This window comes from Pleurodeles waltl, chromosome 8, assembly GCF_031143425.1.
Source record: "Pleurodeles waltl isolate 20211129_DDA chromosome 8, aPleWal1.hap1.20221129, whole genome shotgun sequence".
NCBI lineage: Eukaryota > Metazoa > Chordata > Amphibia > Caudata > Salamandridae > Pleurodeles > Pleurodeles waltl.
The window spans coordinates 1,307,177,402-1,307,203,888 of record NC_090447.1 but is presented as its reverse complement, the minus strand read 5'-3'; the positions used below and the strand labels follow the sequence as shown (position 1 = coordinate 1,307,203,888).

At 44.3% G+C, this 26,487-nt stretch overlaps 1 protein-coding gene across 1 annotated transcript in view; it reads right to left on the bottom strand.

Moving 5' to 3' along the window:
• PSPC1 (paraspeckle component 1) overlaps positions 1 to 19,858 on the bottom strand; it is a 360,968-nt gene extending 341,110 nt beyond the window's left edge. The window contains exon 1 of the mRNA XM_069202288.1: positions 19,332 to 19,858. Within this exon, the coding sequence (XP_069058389.1) occupies positions 19,332 to 19,715 (384 nt within the window). The 5' untranslated portion in view covers positions 19,716 to 19,858. The remainder of the gene's footprint in view (positions 1 to 19,331) is intronic.
• Between the last annotated feature and the right edge of the window lie 6,629 nt (positions 19,859 to 26,487).

Sequence of the window (26,487 nt, the reverse complement as noted above, 5' to 3'; positions counted from 1 at the left end):
AATAGTTTATCAGAGTTCTCTTTAGATCCAGAACTATGTTAACATTTGATAATGGCTAGCAAACAAATAGTGGAAGCACCTCGAATGTTTTTAACTCAGGTAGGTTTACCAGTAATTGAATGGGAAGAATGGATTGAGATTTTTAAAAACTACGTTGAAGCCATAGATGGGTTAAGATATCCTCCATCTAGGAAGAAGGCTCTACTAATAACTACTCTAGGAAAAGAGGGGCAACATGTTTTCAAAATTTAGCCGGAAGTGATAGGGTCTGATGTGCAGGCCACAGAAAATCCATATATTGAAACTAAGAGGAGGTTGGAGAAGTACTGCAGCAAGCAGGTAAATATTGTGATGCAGCAACATATATTTTATACTCACCCTAAAATGTAAAAATAAAAAATAAAAAAATAAATAAAAAAAAGGAATGAATCAGTTGCTCAACTTGCGACAAGTCTAAGAGTAAGCTATCAAATGCAGTTTTGGTACCATGACAGATCAATGATCAGAGATCAATTGACAGATCAATGATCAGAGATCAATTGACAGATCAATGATCAGAGATCAATTGACAGATCAATGATCAGAGATCAATTGATAGTGCAATATGAAAATAAAAGAATGCAATAGAGGTTGTGGGCTGCAATAAATCCTATGTTGCAGGGAGCAAAACCCATCGCAAAATTGTGGAGGAATCTGTAGTGTCCATAAAAGAAAATTAGAAGGGAGGAAGGAGTCAATGTAGTAAGCAAGAAAGAAGATCGTGCAAAGTTGACACAAAAACTGAAATGCTGTAGAAGGAAAAACAATGAGCAGAACAATCTAAGGATGGAAACAGTGGTGGTAATAAAACAGGGTTTAAGGGATGCTACAGTTGTGGAAGCATGGGACATGCTGCAGATTATAAAGGGTGCTTTGCACAAGATGGTCAAGTGTGCAGGAGGAAGGGATACTTAACAAGGATACGCAAGGATTTGTCTACTAATAGGGTGGCATGTCGAAGAGGATTAACAGCACAGAATATATAGTACTTTGCATAAAAAACTAATATGGAGTGAGGATGCACAGACCTAAAGCAAAATTCACAGTGAATTGGGTGCAGACAGAATTAATGGTTGATCCTGGATCAATGTACATCATCATAAACAGACTTATTCGAGGAAAAATGGCCTGGTACAAAACTAGAAGACAGTCACATTCAACCTAAAGGGTGCAGTGGTGAGAATACACACATGGTGGGGTGTGTGAAGTCATTATTTAAATTCAAAGGAAGAGCAGCAATTGGAAAGATGTACGTCTCACAAGACAGTCCAACTATTTTAGGCTGGGTTCGGCAATATGATTTTCATGTGGTCTTAAATTCCAGATCAAGTGAACAAGTGTTAATAGTACAAAATAATGAAAGGTTTAAAATCTTTTTATAAAAATTCTACAATTTATTTAAAGACAAGAATGGTGTGATAAAATTAAAAGAAGATGCAAAACCAGTCAAAAATGTGGTATGAGAAGAATTCCCATTGCAGTCTGGGAAGAAGTGAAGGAAATGTTTCAGGATGCGTCAAAGGAGAAATTACATCATTGAGCTTGTGGAAGCCTCCAAATGGCTTTCTCCAGTTGATATTACAAATAAAGAAGATGGAAAATTAAGATTGTCAGGATCTTAGATCCTTGAATCAGTGCATTGTGATGGATAGTTTTCCTTTAACCAATATTTCAGAAATTGTGTCATTACTTAACAATGCAAACTTTTTTTTTTTTTTTAGACTGGATTTAAAGGCAGCATACCACCATATAAAAGGACATCCCAAATCCAAGGAATTTACAGCATTTACTGCCATGGAAGGAATGTTTCAATTTAAAAGACTTCCTTATGGACTGGCATCAGCTGCCAGTGTTTTGTCCACATTTGATGGATACATTATTTCATGATGCACCCAACGTTCATTTTTTTCAGGATGACATTTTGATTACTGGGGAATCTAAAGAAGATCATAACAGAAGCTTGGTTAAAGTGTTGAAAGTATTATGTGAAGCTGGCTTAACGTTACGTAAGGAAAAATGACAATTTTTACTTAGAGAAACTGAATATTTTGGCGACACCATTTCAGATCATGTATTAAGTCCAAGGAAGTCTTAGTGAAATAGATATGGTTTGCTCCAACTCCCAAAGGGAAAGATCAACTATGTTCATTCATGGGCTTAAAACAGTACTCTGCAAAATTTGTAGAAAATTTGGCCGAGAAAACAGGAGGTCTTGAAAATTGTTGAGAAAGGCTAAAGAGTTTGAATGGAAGGAAAGACAGGAGACTGCTTTGAGAATATCAATAATGGATAGTCAATGCAGAAATGTGGACTCCGTTTAAGCCAAAGAATTCAACTATTGTAACTGTTGACAAGAGTGCACATTGCATTGGGGCAGTTTTATCTCAATTGAAGGAAGGTGAGAAGAAACCAGTGGCATGTGCTTTAAGGTCTCAGCAAAGCTAAGTGTAACTATGCTGTTATTGAAAGAGAGGCTTGGCAGTAGCATGGGGTGTTGAATATGTACATATGTATGGGGAATGCATTTCATTTTACAAATTGATCATAAACCATTGGTAAGAGTATCGAAACCAGGAGGGGCTGACAAAGCGTCTGTGCGATTAGCATGTTTTACTTCCAAATTGCAGGAGTATAGATATGCAATAGAATATGCAGCAGGATGGAACAATGTACAAGCAGATTGTTTATCAAGACTCGTGGAGAGAGAGAAGGAGAACAAGGTAATGGAAGATAAAGGAATAGTGAGTGAGTGTTGTAGCAAATGCAGAAGACACATTAAAAGGTGAATTGGAGTCAGTTTCCCGTGATGAATGGGAAGTAGCAGTGCAAAAAGATGAACATTTCAAACAGTTGGTGAAGAGTATTCGATAGGGGTGAAAGCATGAAGGAAGAGATGTGAGACCTTTCAGGAGTTTCGCGCTACAGTAAGAGCCGTCGGAGCTGCTGCAGGAATCATTTTAGCACGGAGAGGTGAGATGGAACTGGCGCACTGACGAAACGCGCTGAGTGAGACGGAGCTGACGCACTGACGAGGGCGCCGCTGCGTGTGAGGGCACCGCCGCAGCCATTGCTGTGAAGGCTACTGAGAGAGGCGAGGGAGAGGCCTAACGGAGAATAAACGCTCCGCCCCCGCAGCTGCGTTACCGCAGCTCTCTGGCAGGCGGAAGAGGAGCGGTCAACGGCGGTCTGAAGGCACCCTGGGATTCAACATCGGACCACACAGGACGCCAGGATAGCAGGTCGTCTGCTGGAGAAGTGTGGTGGTGGGGCTGGTTGAGCACTTAAGAGGAACGTGTCCCCTCCTATCAGACAGGAGACAGGCCCCCCTCTCCCCTCTTTTTGTTGTTGGGTGCAGGAGTGGGGTAGGAAGGGTGGTTCAGCCATAACCACAGCTGTCAGCTGGGACAGAGCGGCCTGCCAGCTGAGGATTTAAAATTCAGATGGGAAGACCTCTAAACTGCTGATGGGAAAATCAGAGCGCACTTGAAAGCTTCTCCTACTGTTTATTCCTTTCATCCCTCTCCTGCTCCCTTTCCCTACCCCCAAGTATCCCCCTGACACAAACGCAAACCAAACTAACCTCCCTGGTGGAAACACTGCAGTGCTGATGCGATGAACGATATTGCAGGAAGCCACAACGACCTGCACCCCCCCACCTCAATCAGGAGGAGCTTTTTTCTTAGTACGTGTGCAAAGAGCCTAATGTTATTGGAGGCTAGTCTGCCTTTGTTGAAGCCCCGCCAAATCTAGAACGTTTTCTAGCAAGCCCTCCTGTGAGTTCCCCCAGGCAGGGTGAGCGCAGCTGTGTCAGTCACAGCAGCGGAGTGAGTGCACCAGGGCCACACGGAAGCGGCCCAGCCAGGTCTGGGTGCAGCTTGTGGGCCCTGTGTGCCCCGCTCACCCACCGCACCTCGCTCCTCACCTACCTCCTCACTTACGAAACCTACGAACATTCAGCCCTCGCACACCCAGTCCATTGCTGTAAGTCGCCGCATGTACAACTTTACCTACTATTACCTCAGCAGAAGGTGTAGTGCTCAGGGCCTACCAGGGCCCACCATTCTCCACAGGTCGCAGTGAGCGCAGCAGTTTTAGTTAACTGCTGCAGAGAGAGTGCATCGGGGTTACACGGAGGCAGCCCGCTAGGTTGGGTGCGGCTTGTGAATCCCCTGGGTGCCCTGCTCTCCAGCCACTGTAAGCCACTGCAATCTTAAACATCAGGAAAAAGCAAATTGTGCTTCTCTTTCACCAATCCGGGTTAAGAGATAGCCACCATGAGATCGGGGCGACTCAGGATTCTAGCAGAGGGCAAAGTCAAACCTTTAAAATCCCAAAGGAGGCCGCAAGGGAAGGGAAAGTGTTTAGCGAAGCACTCAGCGCAAAGTCCGCAAAGTAGCAGACCGGATCAGCTGGTAGCTCCTTTCACTCCTTTTCAGCTCTACTTCAATCAAACAGGACTCACTAACAAGGCTGACTTTTTGAAAGACCCAGCTGCGGCTTTCTTCTCAAATCCCAACACCGACGTGGGCCTTCCAACCCCACTGATTCCACAACCTCTGGTCACGGGGCAGCTGGGGCTCGGGCTGTTAACAAACCCGACAACAATTAGGGGTGGCCCTCCCCTGTCAGGAAACATCAAAGGACCAAGCTCCTGAAGAGCTTAGAGATCCCCTGGTCCAAGGGCAACAAATCAACTTCAGTTATTTAAGTAGCCCAATAGCGCACAAAAATTTGCAAGCGGGTAGAATCAGGACTATGGCTCAGGTACATGCTCAGGAGTGGGAGACTTCTCCAGGTGCTCATCAACAGGTTTTAACGGGCAACCAAAGTAACTCCGAGCTTCCAATCCATACAGGTAATGCGACAGAGGTACATAATGACACTGGGTATGTGAAAACCCACCAACAATCGACCCCAATCCCGTGGTCAAATTTCAACACCCAGGGGAACAATGAGAGACTGGACATTGGTTCCGAAGTAACTACAGGGTTGGAAGATTCCTGGTTACAGTCGCTCTCTATAACAAATAACAAAGACCTGGGAGAAGAGCTGGACGTAAAAAGAATTGATCTAGTGAATCCTAAGGATCAGCAGTCGAGCTATCCTCTGGTGGTAGGAAGCATTAAAAACAGCATTAATACGCACCAACAAGAAAGAACTTTTAACTCGATTATTGAAATTTCTAGCGAGATGTCCAAAATACAATCACTTGAGGAATTAATGGTAAAAAGCAACTCGACTGCTCCACCTTCCAATAATACCCCCTCAGAGTCCATTAACAGGAAAAAAAAATCTATTAAAAAAACCCTGCTCACGCAGGCCACCTTACTTGTGAGATGGGAGATCTAACGCGACTACACATCTCATTGCTGAATGCTCTACATACTTCAATGGCGGTTCTTAACATGCAATCAGATAAATTAGACTTGCAAATGGATCTAATGAAGGTAATGGCCACATACATAGCTGACATCAATCACAAATTGGACTCGCTGGCCATCCACCCAATCGAACAAAATTGCAACCACCAACAAATTCCTTGTAATTATGGCCCAATAATAGATAAATTGTGTACGTTACCACAAGTCTTAGTAGAGATTCTGCAGTTAGAACAAGAAAAACCAATGAGGCCATCCCCAGGAACCACGATACATCTGAAAAGACACCAGCCTTTGGGGTAAGCAGCCCAGCAAAAAAAGATGCAAACATTCAGTGCATTAACCCAATGGTCACAGACGGATCAGATGGATCTTCACAGTCGGAACAAACAGCATCTACCAATTTGGAGAGTACAATTGAGCAGCCAGATCCAGCACTGAAACCCCTAACAAAGAGACAAAAAAAGCGAGCAAGAAAGGCAAGGAAACAAACATGTGCCAAAACTATTAATGACAATCTGTATCCCATATTTTCAACGCTTCGGCAACCGCAAAATCGGGTTTCAGGAACCGCAAGAAGTATGCAAATTTCAAATAGCTCCAAAGCCATAACGGAGGGGGTAGTCACGAGTCCAGAACAACTATTCACTGGAGAATATCTACCTGCTGACTCGCCAATGTCCGTCAAATATAACATGCCACACCCAACATCCCAAGACCATTTGAACGGGCACGCATTGGTCATGAGGTTGGTGGCTCCTCGTCAGGGAGACCTAAGGGCAGGAAATTGCATCAACAAGGAAAAATCTGAGATCCATTTAGATGCCCAATTACCAGTGAAGATTCCACCAGTGCCACCCTCCTATGCAGCTGTCGCACAAGCCACTTCTTCACTATCTACAATAACCCTTCCTGACAAGACCCAGGGCATCTTGCCGAGTCTCAAAACATCTTCCAGGTGAAGATCGTCCGCCCAGGTCAATGCGGGGCAGGTTATAGTAATCCCCGTAAGCACAAAGAACAATAAATTTACTCCTTTAGCAGACGACTCGCAGTCCGGACTCCATCCTCTTACCAGAGAAACACACTTATCACCGACCCTAAATCTCAAATATCCTTCTAGGGAGGTCTCAACTACTCATCATGATGGACGAATAAAAGGCAAAAGTAACGATTCAAAATACTCAAATAGCCGCAACAGACCTTGAAAATAAAGCCCTTTTAAGCAAACAATCATCCACGCTCAAAAGGGCCCCAAACAGAAACAAGTTGGAGGATGGTCAACGGAACAGGCCTATGCCACACAGAATTATAGAGCATTCCGATCAATCACAATCTAGTCATGTTATTGAAAATAATAGGGAATCAAGGCAGGTCATTCTAACCCCAGATTATGACTCACGCGGCCAACAAGACAGCCTGAACAGGGGCAACATTCTGAGGCTTTTAGCAGAGCTTCCTTCAACTAAGGAAATTATGTCCCTAGATTTAATATCACTGAAATTCCTCTCCAACAGCACTCAGAATGACTGGGAACAAACTCTGACTATGTGGAGAACAAGCGAAATCGCTGCATTAATCATGACAGTTAAGCAACAGTTTGAAAACTGGGGTATACGGCTATCACAACCAACCAGCCCACGTTATCCTTTTCCCCTATTGTTAAATCTGAAAAGTAAACTAATTCAAAAAACGGAGTCACAGGCCCGCAAGCGCGGATGGGGCCCAGACGTCGGGGGAAGCGGAACAGCGTCAATCCAAATGGGGGGGGGGGGGGGAAGATTCAAATACCTCTATTGATCCCCTAATTGTAGGGAATGGAGTACAAGATGAATGGAGATGGATGGCATGAATCAAGGTAGCAGACGGCTCAAAAGTTTCCAGGAGAATACCAACAAATAAAGGATTAAAGCAAGGCTGCGTGTTGGCCCGCACCTCTTTAACCTCTTCATGGCAGATCTCTGCAAGACTAGACACAACCAACTTGCATTCTCCAAGGACGGGAAGTCTGGCTATAACACATCTATTGTATGCTGATGACATTGTTCTGTTAAGCCACACAAAAATAGGGTTCCAACAGCTGATTAGTGCCTTGGGCGAATTTGCAAAGACAAACAAACTAGAGGTTAACACTTCAAAGATAAAAATAATGTCAATAGGCTGCTCTTTGAATCCTGCAAATCAAATAAAATTGAACGGTATCACTCTTGATACGATCTGCAGCTACAAATATCTTGGATTTACTGTAGCCAATAAGATCAATTTTGTGCCGCAAAACCAGTATATTCTACAGAAGTGCAAAGCCTTGGCGTTTGCTTTCTGCACTCTTGCTAAAAGATTAAAGGGCCCATCATATAAACCACTAATGTCGGTTATGTCGGCTAAATTCCTTCCAGCAATTACATACGGAAGCGCAGCCCAATACGGGAAAGATGCTAGCCTTCTGGAAAGGCAACAAATAATAATCTATAAGCAAGTCTTCAATCTTCCTCGCTCTGCTTCCCCTGGACAGATAAGGCTGGAATTTGGTCTAATACAACAGCAGCTCGACAGGAAGGCCCACACAATAAAGATCTGGTACAAAATAAGTAAAACCACTGTCAGCCCGCTAGTAGTGGCACTATGGAATTCAGTAAACGGCAATCCTAATGCAGTATACAACAGGTACCTGAACAACTCCTTGCAAGAGACGAAAAAGTACCTATGGGATTCCAACATGTTGTATTCCCTTTTGTGTCGAGCGATAAAAAAGGAAATAAGTATCCAATCTTTTCTAGATGATAAAGCTAAACTTGCGCAACGCTCACACGCCTGGTTGGTAATGCATACTTATACCACCATGGCCCCATCACAATACCTGGCCGCAACCTTCGCACTTCACATCAAGCATCGCTTTTTGACTCTGCGTTTGGAAGCATCTCCTGCTAGAGCGGATCAACCATCGTGGAAGAATAGAGGAGAGACTTCCTGCAGGCTATGTAAAGGCGCGAAAGAAGATATGGTTCACCTGATTTGTATTTGTCCAGCCTTAAAGGAAGCCCGCAGACAACTATTAAAACCGCTTTTTATGAGAAATGGGACTCGTTCCTGTCAGTCAGCAGTGATGTCAATGTTTGAGCCTAATGATGCACAATCAATATGCAAATTTATCAAATTCTTGATTGCACACACCAAAGACGTAAACCTGCTATCCGGAATGCATGCTTAATCATGCATTTTTTGCACCTTAGACTTAAATTGATTTTAGATCCTCACATGGTTTCATGGCCAAAGGAATTTACGGAATTTTTTAGATTTTTTATCTTTAAATATGTTGTATTATGAGATGATTGTTATGGTTTTTATTAACTAAACAGATTATTGAATTTCAGGAGTTTCGTTAAGATACAGGAGAAACTTAACAGAGGGGTGACTGACAATTTGGTGTTAAGAGGTGAGAAGTATGTGCCCCCAGGAGTTAAATAAAATTAAAAAAAATAAAAATGAATCTGTTGGCACATGACGGACATTTAGGACAATCCATAACTAAACGACAGTTGAAAGGCAAATTTTAGTGGGCAGGTGTGAATGGGGATGTGAAGGACTGGGTGGAAAAGTGTATGATGTGTAAAGAGTGAGAAACATCCGAAAGTGGGGGTGGGTGACATATGTTTGTTGAGTGATGGTGCAAGTGCATGGATGAAAGTATGTCTGGATATCATAGGACCCATGGACTATTTAGGTGAGTATCAAGTGCTTGCAATGGTTTCAGAAGATGTTTTTTAGATGGCTAATCGTTGAATTCATGAGGAATGTAACAATGGAAAGTGTGATAAGGATTTTGGAATGACTTTTCATAAGAGAAAGTTGCCCAAGAATCCTAATAACGGACAATGGCACACAGTTTACGTCCACTGCTATGCAGATCTTTTTGAAGACACATGGGATAAAACATGTACGAACATCACTTTATAATCCACAAGGTAATGGTATAGTTAAGTGAATTAATCACATGGCCAGAGGAACAGTACAAAGGATGTGAAGAGAGAAGTAGAGTGCTGCCTGGGCCTATAATACTACAGAAAATAGTGTTCCTGGGGAGGAGATGTTTAAGAGAATGACAGGAAGAGAAGCCAAAACCAAATTTTCACCTCAATGGATGTAGAACAGAAAAAGATAAAGAGAGCAGTGGTGACTAAAGGGAGGATAGAAGTAGGCGATTTTGTGAAGATTCGGTTAGGAAGAAAAAGAGATGGAGCTATTAAGTTCTCCAACCCCATGGAAGTGTGAAAGGTCCATGCTTGGCATGTGGTTTTGAAGGATGGTCACAGATAGAATGAACGAACAGTAGCGCTGAATTGCAAGGAGAATGATGAGTGCAGCACAAAGTGGAAAGATAAGGGTGAAGAGGAGCAAAATTAGTGTCATTGTTAATAAATGATACGGAAATGGGGAGTGTTCGGAAAGAATGTATAAGAGGAATGGAACAGAGGACACGAGGAAGAAGTGATGACAAAGAGAGAATAGAATCAAGTAAACAAAGAAGTAGACAACACCAAATGCCCATCAGGCTTTATGAAATTAAGACTGTTCCAGTCTTTGTGTTAGGAGATTATTTCATCATAAACTTTCATAAATTATTTTAGATGATTCATACAAGATCTATTTCACATAAAGTTGTAAGTAAGCTCTGGAAATATTGTTGCGATTTGTTATACTTGAGTTTGTAACGCAATACATAATTTGCTTGTTTATGTAAAGAAGGGAGATATGTTCTAATGAGCTTGTCCCCGTGCCCGGATTTTCTGCCGCTATGATGTCCAGCAGAATCCTAAAAGTTTGAAGATTCCGAGGAGGGCTGCTGTGACAGTTATTCCACAGCAATAGAGTAAGCGAGGGAGCCTCGCCTATGTGCTAGAAGATCAATAAGCACATTCGAATTGGTGAATATAGGAGAGTTATTTATTACAGCAAGATAAATCAAAATAACTATCCCACCACACACAATGTGTACACAAAGCTCCGTTTTCTGAAACTGGGTAATAACCTTTGTTTGATAACATGATGTTGAAGAGCAGACTCATACAACTCAGCATATACATAAAGGAATGAGGGCCAGTTAACCCTCAACACTTGTGGCTGCAGGAATATCAATATTGAGACTAACGGGTGGCGTCTGGCTAAAATGTACAAGGAACAGGGAAAGAAGGCTGTGGCTGGGCTACTAGGCGATAATGAACATCAACAGGAAAATTGTGGCACAGACACTGGGGAATGCATGCCAGCATGTTTACAGTTCACAATTGTGGTGGAGCAATGGATGTCCATACATACTAATTGCCAGTTGTGATAGATATCCTATTTATGGAATATGATGTTAAGAGGAAACAATCACACTTTCATTTAATAAATGGACCCATCTGCCCCTTACCTACCTTAATTACCAAATACCTGCATAATTCCCATTTGGAAGAACGTTCTTAACATCTTCCTTGACCGATGAAAACCACCCCCACCAGACACTCAAGGATCCCAAGGAGGACTTCCACAAATACTACTGCCCCATTATTGATTTGTCTTATGGATCTTAAATCTTGGCAAACCAGCCCCACCCGACTCAGAAGAATGAAAGGAGAAATGAGACATCTGCCTGAGATGATGAAAAACAAGGAGAACCTTCTTTCACACAACATTGAAATGCATGGTCATACAAAAAGACACCGTGCTTGAAGAATGACACATTAAGATCATATGTAGAAAAACTGAGGAGAGGGTGGGGTCGTCGGCAGCAGGTGAGCAAAAGCTTAAGACAAATGGTGCTAAGAGCTACTGGCAACAAAAAGAGACATCACCCGATGTTAGCACTCATACAGGGTACCTTTCATGACAGTGGTGTAATAGGTGATGTAAATACATTCTTAGTTAGGTGATGTATTATGTGTAGCGTGGTTAGCATTCTGTAGTGCAAGCTTAAAAGGCTTAGGTGCTGTTCTTGGTCAATGGGTGGATGGTAAAGAAAATACCGTAGCTTTTGCTTCCAGGACTTTATCAGGGGCAGACAGGTTACAGTACGATTGAAAGGGAAGCGTTAGCCTGCACATGGGCAGTTCAGAAATTTAAAACATACATTTGGGGAAATTGTTGCGATTTATATACGGATCACAAACCCCTCACTTTCCTTTTGAATGGTGATGGGTTGGGAAAAGCATCTGCACGCCTGGTTCGTTTGTTATCAAAGTTACAAGAATACAATTTAAACATTAAGTACATACAGGGTGGGAGGAATTTTCGAGCCGATTGCTTGTCTCGGCTACCTTTACCAATTGATGCTTCTGTGGATACTGATTCGGAACAGTAATGTGTTGTAGGCTTTATGATTATTTTGGCAGTTGCAGATAATAATATTACTGAGCAAGAGTGAAATAATTCGATGTTAAATGATGAAATTCTATCCAAAGTGGTGGTGTTTTTGAAGACTAAATAGCCTCCAGAGAAGAAATTGTCACATCAACTCAGATGTTTCAGCCAAGTAGCTAAAGAACTTTCTTGTGAAGGCGAAATTTGCTTGAGAGGTGATCTTGAAGTTCCTCCCATTGATCTCAGAGACAGAATTGTTGAAATAGCACATTAAGGTCATCTGGGTATTTCCGCTACCACTAAAAGGATTAAATTATCCTACTGGTGGCCGGGCTTGGATAAACAAGTTTTCAACTACATTAATAGGTGTCCTGAATGCATATTGTCTGATAAACATTGGAAGATGTCTATCAAACCTATGTTTCCTGTTCCACTTCCACAGAATCCATGAGGATAAAATTGCTCTTGATTTTTCGGGTCCTTATCACTTATTACCCAAAGACATGAGATACCTTATAGTTGCTATTGACTACTTTTCTAAGTGGGTCTACTATGCTTTTGTATCCAGTCCTGATTCGGACGCTGTTGTTTTGTTTTTAAGTAAACTATTTAAATTAGAAGGCACGGTTGGAACCGTGGTTACCGATAATGGTACACATTTTGTCTCAAAAAAAAAAAAAACTTTCACATGCCATTAAACACCTTAGAGTGGCATTATATAGCCATTCTTGTAATGGCTTAGTGGAAAGGATCAATCGATTTTTCAAAGAAGGAATTCAATCTGCATTAGCATCCAATGCTGATGTGGCTGAGTTTATACAGGAAAAAATGTGGGCTTACTTAACTACTCCTCATTCTACCACTGGGGTTACTCCTTTCAAATTATTAAGGGGAAGGAATCCTAGGACCAAACTTGCCCCGAATTGGTTATCTGATTTTCTACATGAGAAATGTCATGCACAAGAGGAGGGTCTGGAGAATCTGAGAAATAGAATTTCTGACAAACAATGTAAACAAAAGGTGTATTATGACAGAAAGAACAATGTTAAAACAATTGATCTTAAAGTTAACGATTGGGTTCTTATCAAAAAACCTTTTTGTGTATGTAAGGGTGACTCTAAATTTTCTGTTCTGGTGAGAATTATTAAAATTTCCAAATCTTCTGTTCTAATCGAAGGCAGAGGATGGTGGGATAAGAATAGTGTCATACTGAGGAAGTTGGCTCTGTATGTACTATTTCAATGTAAAAAAAATAGCATGCACAGAGTCCAAGGGTTCCCCTTAGAGGTAAGATAGTGGCAAAAAGAGATAATTCTAATGCTCTATTTTGTGGTAGTGTGGTCGAGCAGTAGGCTTATCAGAGGAGTAGTGTTAAGCATTTGTTGTAGACACACAGGCAATAAATGAGGAACACACACTCAGAGACAATTCCAGGCCAATAGGTTTTTGTATAGAAAAATATATTTTCTTAGTTTATTTTAAGAACCACAGGTTCAAGATTTACAAGTAAATACTTCAAATGAAAGGTATTTCATGTAGGAACTTTAGGAACTTTGAATTAGCAAAATAGCATATACGGTTTTCACATAAAGGACATATAGCTATTTTAAAACTAGACACTTAGTGCAATTTTCAACAGTTCCTGGGGGAGGTAAGTGTTTGTTAGTTTTTGCAGGTAAGTAAACCACCTACGGGGTTCAAGTTTGGGTCCAAGGTAGCCCACCGTTGGGGGTTTAGAGCAACCCCAAAGTTACCACACCAGCAGCTAAGGGCCGGTCAGGTGCAGAGGTCAAAGTGGTGCCCAAAACACATAGGCTTCAATGGAGAAGGGGGTGCCCCGGTTCCAGTCTGCCAGCAGGTAAGTACCTGTGACTTCGGAAGGGCAGACCAGGGGGGTTTTGTAGGGCACTGGGAGGGGGGGGGGGGGGGTACACAAGTCCACACAGAAAGTATACCCTCCGCAGCACGGGGCGGCCGGGTGCAGTGTGCAAACAAGTGTCGGGTTCGCAATAGAAATCAATGGGAGACCAAGGGGTCTCTTCAGCGATGCAGGCAGGCAAGGGTGGGGGCTCCTCGGGGTAGCCATCACCTGGGCAAGGGAGAGGGCCACCTGGGGGTCGCTCCTGCACTGGAGGTCGGATCCTTCAGGTCCTGGGGGCTGCGAGTGCAGTGTCTTTACCAGGCGTCGGGTCTTTGAAGCAGGCAGTCGCGGTCAGGGGGAGTCTCAGGATTCCCTCTGCAGGTGTCGCTGTGGGGGCTCAGGGGGGTCAACTCTGGCTACTCACGGTCTCGCAGTCGCCGGGGAGTTCTCCCTGAAGTGATTGTTCTCCACAAGTCGAGCAGGGGACGTCCGGTGCAGAGTGCCAAGTCTCACGCTTCCGGCGGGAAACGCATGTTGTTTCAAAGTTACTTCTTTGTTGCAAAGTTGCAGTCTTTGGTGAACAGGGCCGCTGTCCTCTGGAGTTCTTGGTCCTTCTAGATGCAGGGCAGTCCTCTAAGGCTTCAGAGGTCGCTGGTCCCTGTGGAAAGCGTCGCTGGAGCAGTGTCTTTAGAAGTGGGGAGACTGGCCGGTAGAGCTGGGGCCAAAGCAGTTGGTGTCTCCGTCTTCTCTGCAGGGTTTTTCAGCTTAGCAGTCCTCTTCTTCTTAGGTTGCAGGAATCTGAGTTCCTAGGTTCTGGGGAGCCCCTAAATACTGAATTTAGGGGTGTGTTTAGGTCTGGGGGGGGTTAGTAGCCAATGGCTACTAGCTCTGAGGGTGACTACACCCTCTTTGTGCCTCCTACCTGAGGGTAGGGGGGCACATCCCTAATCCTATTGGGAGAATTCTCCATCTGCAAGATGGGGGATTTCTAAAAGTCAGAGTCACCTCAGCTCAGGACACCTTAGGGGCTGTCCTGACTGGCTAGTGACTCCTCCTTGTTTTTCTCAATATCTCTCCTGGACTTGCCACCAAAAGTGGGGGCTGTGTCCAGAGGGCGGCAGCTCCACTAGCTGGAGTGCCCTGGGGCATTGTAACACGAAGCCTGAGCCTTTGAGGCTCACTGCTAGGTGTTACAGTTCCTGCAGGGGGAGGTGTGAAGCACCTCCACCCAGAGCAGGCTTTTGTTTCTGTCCTCAGAGAGCACAAAGGCCCTCACCACATGGGGACAGAAACTCGTCTCTCAGCAGCAGGCTGGCACAGACCAGTCAGTCCTGCACTGAATAATTGGGTAAAATACAGGGGGCATCTCTAAGATGCCCTCTGTGTGCATTTTTTAATAAATCCAACATTGGCATCAGTGTGGGTTTATTATTCTGAGAAATTTGATACCAAACATTATGGAGCTGTGGAGTTCGTGCATGACAGACTCCCAGACCATATACTCTTATGGCTACCCTCCACTTACAATGTCTAAGGTTTTGCTTAGACACTGTAGGGGCATAGTGCTCATGCACCTATGCCCTGACCTGGGGTATAGTGCATCCTGCCTTAGGGCTGTAAGGCCTGCTAGAGGGGTGACTTACCTATGCCACAGGCAGTGTGAGGTTGGCATGGCACCCTGAGGGGAGTGCCATGTCGACTTACTCGTTTTCTCCCCACCAGCACACACAAGCTGGCAAGCAGTGTGTCTGTGCTGAGTGAGGGGGTCTCCAGGGTGGCTCAGCCCTTAGAGACCTTCCCTGGCATCAGGGCCCTTGGTACCAGTTACAAGGGACTTACCTGGGTGCCAGGGTTGTGCCAATTGTGGAGACAATGGTACATTTTAGGTGAAAGAACACTGGTGCTGGGGCCTGGTTAGCAGGGTCCCAGCACACTTCTCAGTCAAGTCAGCATCAGTATCAGCAAAAAGTGGGGGGTAATTGCAACAGGGAGCCATTTCCTTACATATACCGCTTAATGCTCAACAAATCCAAATCTTTAAAAATGTTTATCGCTCTATCAGTGATGGAGGTTCTATGGTGTCAACTGATGTTAGTGGCTATGGACCATCAAAAGCTAATGTTATACTGTCTAAATCAAGTTTGGAGTCAAGTACATGCTCGAGAATTGAACCGACATTCTCCAGGTGATGTGTTATCTGATACCTCAGATATTGTGCAGTATGAAGGTTCTAACTCTGCGGTTGTTGCAAAGCCTTCGGAATCTACTGTGGGTGCAACAACAACTCGTAGCTCTAGAACAGTTAAATTCCCTCCAAAATTTAATGATTTCATTCTTGTATAAATATGTATAGCTTTATCATTTATTTGCGTTGTATAAAGGGGGGAGGTGATGTAAGTACATTCTTAGTTAGGTGATGTATTATGTGTAGCGTGGTTAGCATTCTTTTATTAGCGTTTTTATTGTCATGACATTCCATGTTCTGTATTGCGCTCGAGCTGCTGGTTCGACGGACATTCAGCCGTTGATCCGGTAGCTGGAGGCAGCTGGCTCTGTTGTGGGTCTGCATTTTGGAGAATAAACTTCGGATCTTCTTTTATTTGCAAGATCGACTTTGTGGTCATTCACCCTACCTTACAATTGGGCACAGGGAATGGATTTCTGTGAAAGGGCGGGGGAAATCAGGGGACACCCTCAGAAATATTGTAAAGTACAGGAGACAGTGGAAGGTTACCACAAAGACTCAGATTCTGGATAACTGAATAATGAATATCTATATGATGCACAAATAAAAGAATGACATTGAATGTAATCACTAAATGTACCTGCTGACACCTCAAATGCCAACTGACATCACAGATGACAAAATAGTTATGTACAGTACAGAGTTACTGAGTGTACACATGTGGGTTCATGGTATGGAAATAGCGTAAGCCTTACAGGCAAGTGCAACTGTGCTTGTTTGAAGCTATGTGGTGCATGGTTTACAAATTATTATTAAAGATAAAGACTGAGCACACTTGATGCGAGTTGCAGAAGTCTGTTTGAAATGTTTGAAGGTTTGTCGCCCATCCCGTCATGAACACAGCTTTTGTTCCCTTTTGGATCACCCAACCATGAGTTCTTGGGTCTCAGGCCGTCGCTACCCTATCCCATTTACAGAACTTTTGCAGGACTCCTGTACTGGCGGCAGCAACATTTTCTTTAGTTGCACAAGCCAATCGGATATATCCGTCCCAGGGAACCGAAATGGCTGCCAGATGAAAAAGATCCCCCAGAAGGCTGCTTCCCCACCCCAGTAACACAGAACTCATGAAGGACCAACCATCCACATATACCTAACAAAATCAATGTTTAATGACTCCTCTGTCAAACTTCCGTAACCTTTTGACGGATAGGCAAAAACTTTCCATGAAGCAGCCAACATGGATAAACTTTTTTGTCGAGTGTGATTCGTCTAGCAGTGTAAAAGGTATTACCTTAGCAAAACAAAATAGTCTTAGTATGGAAACTCTGACTGAACTACTACAACTACACAGTAGCAACTGTACTACACACACACACAGACACACACTAGACAAAACATCAGATATTTATTTAGGAGACCGCACAAATCTGTTAACTCTCCAGACAACATCGACCAAATGGTAGATACAAATTTAACTTTCTTACTGGTCCTACTCCACCGTAGCTATCGATATGGTTGACCACGACAACCTGCTTAACAGTCGCCTCACATTTTAGGTGTGGTCCGATAGTTCAAGGATACATATTTTACCCACATAGTGATCACTGGGAACATCAACTTTGATCTAGAACTGCAAAAAAAAAAAATATATATATATATATATATATATATATATATATATATATATATATATATCTTAGATACTCTATTTCACTATTATTAATACTTAAATAAAACACATATATATAAGAAACATGAGATATATATATATATATATTTAACAGTAGCACTTGTAACAAGTGCCCAAGCTAAAGCAATGCTTTTGTAATATACAAAGCTGGATGACCAGAAAGCAAAAGAAACTGATTCAAAACGAATCCCTGTGAATCAGAGGCAACCGTGAATACAATAAATACTACGCAAGGTTGGACTTCACACCTAAAGAAGTGTGTTTGCTCCAAACTGACAACAAAAACTAAATCCTAGGGCTTCATACTAGGTAATAGAATAAAAAGCAAACGTGCATAAAATGTGTCAAATCAATCAAAAAGAAAGCTTGTTTTAGTTACAGTTGTGATGGCTGAAAGGTACGATATTGATTGCATTCACTTATTCTACAACCATAGGGACCGAAACGAATCAGGTGCAAGAAAGAGCCCTTAATTACGATTAATGTTCGAAAATGGATAACATGTTGATTTTGGTGCTAATGGCATCCCCACCCCCTTCACCAAACCTTAAAAATGCCAGTAGTTTACCGAGTACCTCGTAAAGTTATACGGGGGTTGGGGCGAAGGATGCTTGCTGCCAAACTCCTAATTGCGATATGTGCGGTTAGGGGGGTGAACACACAATGGAATTTAGAGTAACAACCACAATCGAAGCACAAGACTAAATGTTTTTAAACGGGTTTTACACGAACTGGAAATCTCAAAACTTGCATTTGGGATTGCATTCCTACTGGCCCCGCTACCTAAACAGTCGGGACGAAAGCGATCCTTCATGTGGATACAATAGTGGTCACAGACACATGGAAATTAAACCCATTACGCTTACATTTAAGCGGTCTGAATCCCCAAGCCCACTATACGTATGTGTGCCTGCATCATATCCACATCTGTAAAATTATTCAACCCCCAATGTCTGAAAAGCAATATCATCGGGCTGAAAGTACCTATGCTGAACAAGTTGTGTACAGTTGTAAACAATTTGGTGTAATAAAGCCTACACATTAATGCAAACATCTACAGATTGTTCTTAAAATATAAGGAATGCCATACTATCAAGTATCAAAACGGAGTAAATAGTTACTGTTCGGAAACTACCTACTCATATAACGACTGGTCTCACAATAAGCCACTTCTGTACAATTTTACGTGTTCTTCGCTTGCCTACAGACAGAATCTTACATTTTCCACACCATTCGGGGTTTACTGGCCGGAATGGTACTTAAAACATGTTGCACCATCTACACTAAAAGAAAATTTTTAGTGGTAGATTATTATATACGTACTAGATTAGAAAAACCCGTTAAATTTGACAGATTTCAGAATAAAAAGGCTCCTTTGTCGGTTTTTAAGTTGGTTCCACGTCATAAAACGAGTGCCATACAGCGTCTAGCGGGAGCTACGGTACAAGCAGGAGCGTCACCGCATTGCACACAGCACACTAAAGAAAACACAAAATTATGCGCAACCGTTCTCTTCACTGGCCTTTGCTTTACATCGTGACCTATACCAGAGAAGGGCAGGTGTCGCTTCTTCATGCATGGATTCACCTAGCAGCCAGTAAGTTCTGGGGGCAGGGTGCTCATCAGTGCACTACACCACGACATACCGGGCGCACAATGGAAGGGCGCTTGTTACACGTGGACTCTACATAGGTACATGATGCACACAGAGTGAAGATTGAGAGGGGTGAGGTCTACGCAGGGTACACATTACACGGAGAAGTCTACACAGGGGACACTGCGACCAAAAAGGTCTCAGAACACATCGCCACCACTGTTCCCACCCAACAAGTTGCTCACCAAGCGGATGAAGCCAAAACCGCGATCACGATTGATGAACACCTCGCTGGGCTGGCCGTACTTGCTGAAGAGCTTCCTAAACTCTTCCTCGTTCAGGTCGGGCGGCAGGTTGCCCACGAAAAGGCGACAGCGCTGAGTGAATGGCTTCTCTCCAGGTTTGAGAAGGTTCTTAATTTCCAAATTAATGGGCACCCGCGGCTCCTCAGGCTCCGCTTCTTCTTGTGGCTCGGCCTCATCCTCGGGCCGCCGATCTTCTACCACCTCCTCCTCTTCAGGTCGCCGCAGCATGGCTGCCTCGGCCCCACGCTTCCCACGGGGACCTCCAGAACTGTAATCGTATCGGCCCTGGTTGCGGCCGGCTGGGGCGCCACGGTACATGGACATGATAGCGGAGTAAATGCTCGGATTGTGGTGCTACAGATGAATCCGCGCGTCCCGATGCTGCTGTTAGGGAGCAAAGATATCGCTTCCAAGATGGCGACAAAAGGAGATGCTCGTCCTCCTGACGGTTGTCTACGTCACGCGTCAATCTCAGAGACCCCGCCTACTCCCGAACCTTCCAACTGACTCCCCACCTTCCATGCGAGGGGACAAGCGCGCATGTACTCTGCGGTTTCCTAATGCATATGCGGGAACGGCATCTGCAGGTGCATCTTAGGTACTGCAGAGGCGCAGACAACGGAAACCCATAGATGAAACCCTTCGAGGACAGCTACGCTTTTGTTTTTTCTAATACCTAGTTGCCTCGTTAACTGTTTTTTTGCAGAATAGGTTAGTCAGTAAGATCCTTTCCAATGAGGGGAGGAAAGGCGGAGGGTGAGGTAAATAACGTTGGCCTATTGTGTTAAAATACCTTATACGATGAGGTGGGCTTAGCTGCTGGCCCCCCGCCCCCCTTGCTGAGCCATTTTTTGGCTATGTGGGGTAGTTGACCTTAGGCCTTCATAACTTTCTTGTTCACATAAGCTATCCACACCAAATTTGCGTCCTTTTTTCCAGCATCCTAGGGATTCTAAAGGTATGTGGGTTCACCTGGAGGAGACCAAAAAATTAGCGAAAATTTCGTTTTTTTATTTTTTTTTAAATGGGAAAAAAGGGCTGCCGAAGAAGGCTTGTTTTTTTTCCCCTTGAAAATGGCATCAACAAAGGGTTTGCAGTGCTAAAATCACCATATTCTCAGCTTTCAGGTACAGGCAGACTTGAATCAAAAAAACAAATTTTTCAACACAATTTTGGCATTTTACTGGGACTTGCCTCATTTTTACCATATTTTTTTTGTGCTTTCACCCTCCTTCCAGTTAGTGACAGGAATGGGTGTGAAACCAATGCTGGATCCCGGAAAGCTAAACATTTTTGAAAAGTAGACAAAATTCTGAATTCATCAAGGGGTCATTTATGTAGACCCTACAAGGTTTTCCTACCAAAAATAACAGCTGAAATAAAAACATGTTGAAATTGAGCTGGAAAAAACAGCTATAATTCTCCACATTTTACTCTATTACTTTTTCCTGCAATGTCAGATTTTTGAAAGCGGTATACCGCTACATCTGCTGGACTCTTCTGGTTGAAGGGATATATAGAGCTTGTAGGTTCATCAAGATCCCTAGGTACCCAGAGCCAATAAATGAGCTCTACCTTGCAATGGGTTTTCATTCTATACCGGGTATACAGCAATTCATTTACTGAAATATAAAGAGTGAAACATAGGTATCAAGAAAACCTTTGTATTTCCAAAATGGGCATAAGATAAGGTGCAAGGGGCAATAATACTTGATTTGCTATTCTGTGTTCCCCCAAGTCTCCAGATAAAAATGGTATCTCACTTGCATGGGTAGGCCTAATGCTCGTGACAGGAAATGCAACATGGACACATCACATTTTTACATTGAAATCTGACGTGTTTTTTGCAAAGTGCCTAGCTGTAGATTTTGGCTTCTAGCTCAGCCGGCACCTAGGGAAACCTACCAAACCTGAGCATTTTTGAAAACTAGACACATAGGGGAATCCAAGATGGGGTGACTTGTGGAGCTCTCGCCAGTTTCTTTTAAAAACAGAGACTCTTTTACTCAGAATCCCTTGAAAACCTCAAAATGTGGCCAAAAAAACACTTTTTCCTCACATTTCAGTGACAGAAAGTTCTGGAATCTGCGAGGAGCCACAAATTTCCTTCCACATAGCATTCCCCCAAGTCTCCCGATAAAAATGGTACCTCACTTGTGTGGGTAGGCCTAATGCCCCCAACAGGAATAGATCACACAACGGTTAATATTGGTCCTTACATGAGGGAACTGTTGACCCTGGGGTGATCCATCCACTTTTATATGTGGGTCTGGTTTTCCTGGAGGCCGATCCCAGCCCCCAGGGAAACCACACATGCATTGACAAAAGTGATCTATATATATATATATATATATATATATATATATATATATATATCTACATAGATAGATATAACTACACAGATAGATCTATCTACATAGACAGATATATGTATATATAGATCTGTATATTTTTTTTAGTAGTTGCCAGGGAAACCATACAACTACTAAAAAAATTATTGCCCCCACAGGGGTCGCCCTGCCCACGGACGACCCCCTGTGAATGTGTTTATTTTTTAAAAACAAATTTAGCCCCGGGGGTGGAACAAATTGGTAGGGGTACTAAGTGAGAGAAAACAATATTTTGTAAAACAACCAATATCTTTGTAGAATTTAAAAAACAGAGAGTGTGCGTGCGATTTTATATTTCGGTGTGTGAAAATTTGTGGTAAACTTTATCAGGGCCCTCATCATACCCCACTGAAAGCACCTGTACCCACCTATGTTCCAGAAAATATATTTAGTGAGGAAGGGAGTGCGGTGTAAAGCCCCAAACACTCACCCTGAAACTATTCCTCTACATTTTTGGTAGGCTCGCAATTGACTTCTGTCTCTGTTTTTACCGAATAGCTCAAAACATCACATACTTGCCAACATTTTGGAAGAGGATTACAGGATCAAACTGGCCTATAGGGCACTCTGGCAGGGACCAAAGGTCTGCTGTCAGAGTCAGGAGTGCTATTAAGACCCTACATTCTGGTGAAAGAGGGGGAGAGATGGTACTTCAGGTGGCATGTCTGTGTTTTCATGCTACAGTATATGCCAGCCAGATCTATTGGCTTTGCCAATAATTTCCACTCAGACAGTAAGCATTGCTGGAGCTTCTAGAGATTTCACCATACATGCGAGCATCAAATGTCTGTAAGATGGTTGGTATTGAGGACATTTTTTGCATATATGACACAGAAAAGAAAGCACTGATTTTAGGAAAGTACCCTCTGTTTGACATGGTTACCCCCACTTTTTCCTTGATGTCAGATGCTTGGGATTTCACACAACCCTCATTTTGGCATACTTGTGCCCCCATATAAGCCCTTAATATATGGTACCTATGTACCCAGGGCATTGTGGCACCTGCGGATCCCCATGGGCTGCAGCATGTATTGTGCCACCCATGGAAACCCATGTAAAATGTCTCTGCAGGCCTGCCATTACAGCCTGCATGAAAAGGTGCATGCACCATTTCACTACAGGTCATTGCACCAGATGCCTGTAAGTCACCCCTATGGCAGGCCTTCCTAGCCCAGAGGGCAGGATGCAAGTACCTGGGTGTGAGGGCATGCCTGCATGAGCAGAGGTGCCCCTACGAACTCCAGCTCCATTACACTGGACTTTGTAAGTGCAGGGAAGTCATTTTACGTGTGTACTGGACATAGGTCACTGCCTGTTTCCAGCTACATAATGGTAACTCCAAACCTGGGCATGTTTGGTATCAAACATGTTGGAATCATACCCCAGTACTGTTGGTATCAAACATGTTGAAATCATACCCCAATACTGTTGCCAGTATTTGTTGTATGATTCCATGCACTCTGGGGACTCCTTAGAGGACCTGCAGCTTGTTCCTATCAGTTTGCAAGGTTTTCCTAGGCAGCCCGCACTGATGCTATCCTACAGACAGGTTTCTGCCCTCTTGCTGCTTGACCAGTTCAAGTACAGGAAGGCATAACAAAGGATTTCCTTTGGGAGAGGGAGGCAACACCCTCTCCCTTTGGAAATAGATGTTACATGGCGTGGGAAGGGTAGCCTCACCAAGCCACTGGTATGCTTTGTAGGGCACACAGCACTTACACATGAAAGAACCATTTGGTGCCCTTCTTGCATAAATTGGTTTCCACCAATCCAGGGACCCCCGGTCCCTGCTCTGGAGCAAAACTGGACAATGGAAAGGGGAGTAACCACTCCCCTGTCCATCACCACCCAAGGGGTGGTGCCCGGAGCTCCTCTAGGAGGCCACTTGATTCTACCATCTTGAATCCAAGGTGGGCAGAAACCTCAGAGCATCTGAGTGGCCAGGACAAGCAGGTGACATCACAGCCCCCTCCTGATAGGTGGTCACCCTGTTAGGTGACCACTCCCCCTCCTGGGCTATTTAGGGTCTCCCTCTTGGGTGGGTCCTCATATTCGACGTGCAAGACTCCAGCAGGACTCCTCTGCATCGTTTACTTCACCTTTTGGCCACTAGAAGTTCAACTGGACCCCAAGGAACCGACAATCTGCCAATACAGCAACAACTCTGCTCTGCAACATTGTTTCTCTGGCTCCATCCACCAAATGCAACATTTCCCTGGCTGGGCATCCTGTGAGAGTTACAAGTCTTCAGTCTGCACAAGAAGCAAGAAGGAATCTGCTTTTGAGTGAATAAATCACTCCCCTGCATTCTCAAGCACCAACTGCAGTAATGACTGGCTGCGTGGATCTCCTCGCCTCCAGAGCTGAGTGGATCCTGCATCAGGGGAGTGATGTGAAGTGGTCCCGTTGGTCCTCTCTACCAGCTGTCCAGCTTGGGAGATGGTAAGCCCTTGCCTCTCCACACAGGACTGTAACCCTGTGCACCCCGTCTCTTGCAGCTACCAAGGCTTGTTGGCAACTCTTCGAAAGGATCTTCAGGCTCCATGTAGCGCCAGCGCCCAGCACTCTTCCCTGCATTCACAGCCCTCTTCGTGCTTCTCCAGTGACGTGGGACTCCTTTCTAGGTTTCCTGCGTGGGCCTCACCGGGACTCCTGTGCTTGCTGCCTGTGGGTCGCCTGTGGAGACTGCCCCCTCTTCCTGTGACTCCGCTCACTGAAGAGGGTTACCCGGGACTCCCCTCTGTGGGTTGAGTCCCCCTGGACCTTGCTGGTCCCCGGCAGCCCTGCATTTCTTCATCAACATCTCTTGCCTTTGCAAAGGCTTGTTGGTGGTTTTTCCACACCACTGACCATCTGCAACTCTCCTTCCAACATGGTACATTGACTACATCACTTCAAGAACTCTTCTGCTGCTTTGGTGCTGCACAGCTGATCGTCTTTGTCCACTGTCGACCTGGTCCTGCATCCACAGACAGGTGGGTAGTGGCTCCTGCCACAACCTGACACTCCAATGTGAACTGGACTTGGTCCCCTTCCTCTACAGGTCTCCCTCTATCAGGATACACCTTTGGTTTCTTGCAGTCTTGTCTGGGCCTTGCAAAATCCTATTCTGAAGTCCTTTTGGTGGGTTTGGGGAGAACCAGAAACTTACCTCTTTTCTCCAGGTTGCTGGGGGGCACTCTGGTACTTACCTTTTGGAGTTTCTAGTTCCTCCAGCTCCCCTCTACAGATTCCAATTCCTTGGGTGGGGCCCAACTTTCGCATTCCACTTACTTAGTATATGGTTTGGTCCCCCAAGGGCCTTCAGTACTTACTATTGTTTTCACTGTTTTCTATTGCCTTTTATCAGTGGCGGCCGGCAGCCTTAGGAGGGAGGGGGTGGGCGGGACACACACACACACACACACACTCATTCTTTCACACACAGGCATGCACGCACATCCATTAACAACACTCATACCATTCAAACATGCACGCACGCACCAAACATTCATTTTAAAAGATCACACACACTCATACCATTCACACATGCATGCGCGCATGAAACATTCAATTTAAAACATCACACACATACACACACTCACACACACTTACCTTCAGCCTCCAGGTCCCAGGAGGGTTGGGACTGCTGCCTTCCCTCATTGGCTGACCTTAGGTCAGCCAATGAGGGAAGGCAGCAGTCCTATCCTCGTCACAGAGTGGGATGGGGTCAGTGAGACTGCTAACCCTACCCCACTCTGTGACGAGGTGTCTCTGATTGACACTAGCCCTGGGCACTTCAGGGCTTAAACCTGAAGCGCCCAGGGAGAGTGTCAATTGGTGATGCTTTCCGCGTCACCCAGGGGAGGGCCTCGAGGCACCTTTGCTGAGCAGAGGAGGTCACGCCCATAGGAGCTGTGACCTCCTCAGCCCAGCAAAGTTCAGCTCAGGCAGCCAGGAGTGTGCGCAAAGTGTGCATGTCTGCTCCTGGCTGCCTGAGCTGAACATGGAGAGTGTCTATCAGGCTGACCTTTGTTCAGCCTGACAGACACTCTTCATGAGGGGCAAAAGGTGGGGGGGGCGTGGCCCCTCTGCCCTAAAGGACGGGCACCACTGCCTTTTATGCTAATCACTGACTCCTACTGTGTATATAATAGTGTGATTACTTACCTCCAGGTGGGGTATTGCCCATACAGTATTTTGGTATTTGTGTTACCATAATAAAAAACCTTTATTTTTGTAACACTGTGTGGCTCTTTCATGTATGTAAGTGCTGTGTGACTAGAATAGTATTGCATATGTTTTGCATGTCTCCTAGATGAGCCTTGGCTGCTCATCCACACCTACCTCTAGAGAGCCCTGGCTTTCTAGACACTGACTATAACTCACTAGTCGGGGATACCTGGACCTGGTATAGGGTGATAACATCATAGGTGTCCACCACACACCAGGCCAGCTTCCTACAGTGGCCCTGATGCTTTGAATCGGCTTGCATATGTCAACTGTTTTACTTTTCATTTTTCCCTTTGTGTGTCTTCTTCGCGATCACGCTCATGGTGGCAGTGGCGCTTTGTATCGGCTTGCCTATGTCAACTGTTTTACTTTTCATTTTCAATGTATATGGCAAGAAAAGTCCAGTTAGGAATTTACAACCCCAATAGCTCTAACTCGAGCAAACACAAGACCCATTGCATTGCAAATGCTTGCTAATACATGTGTCACCCCTA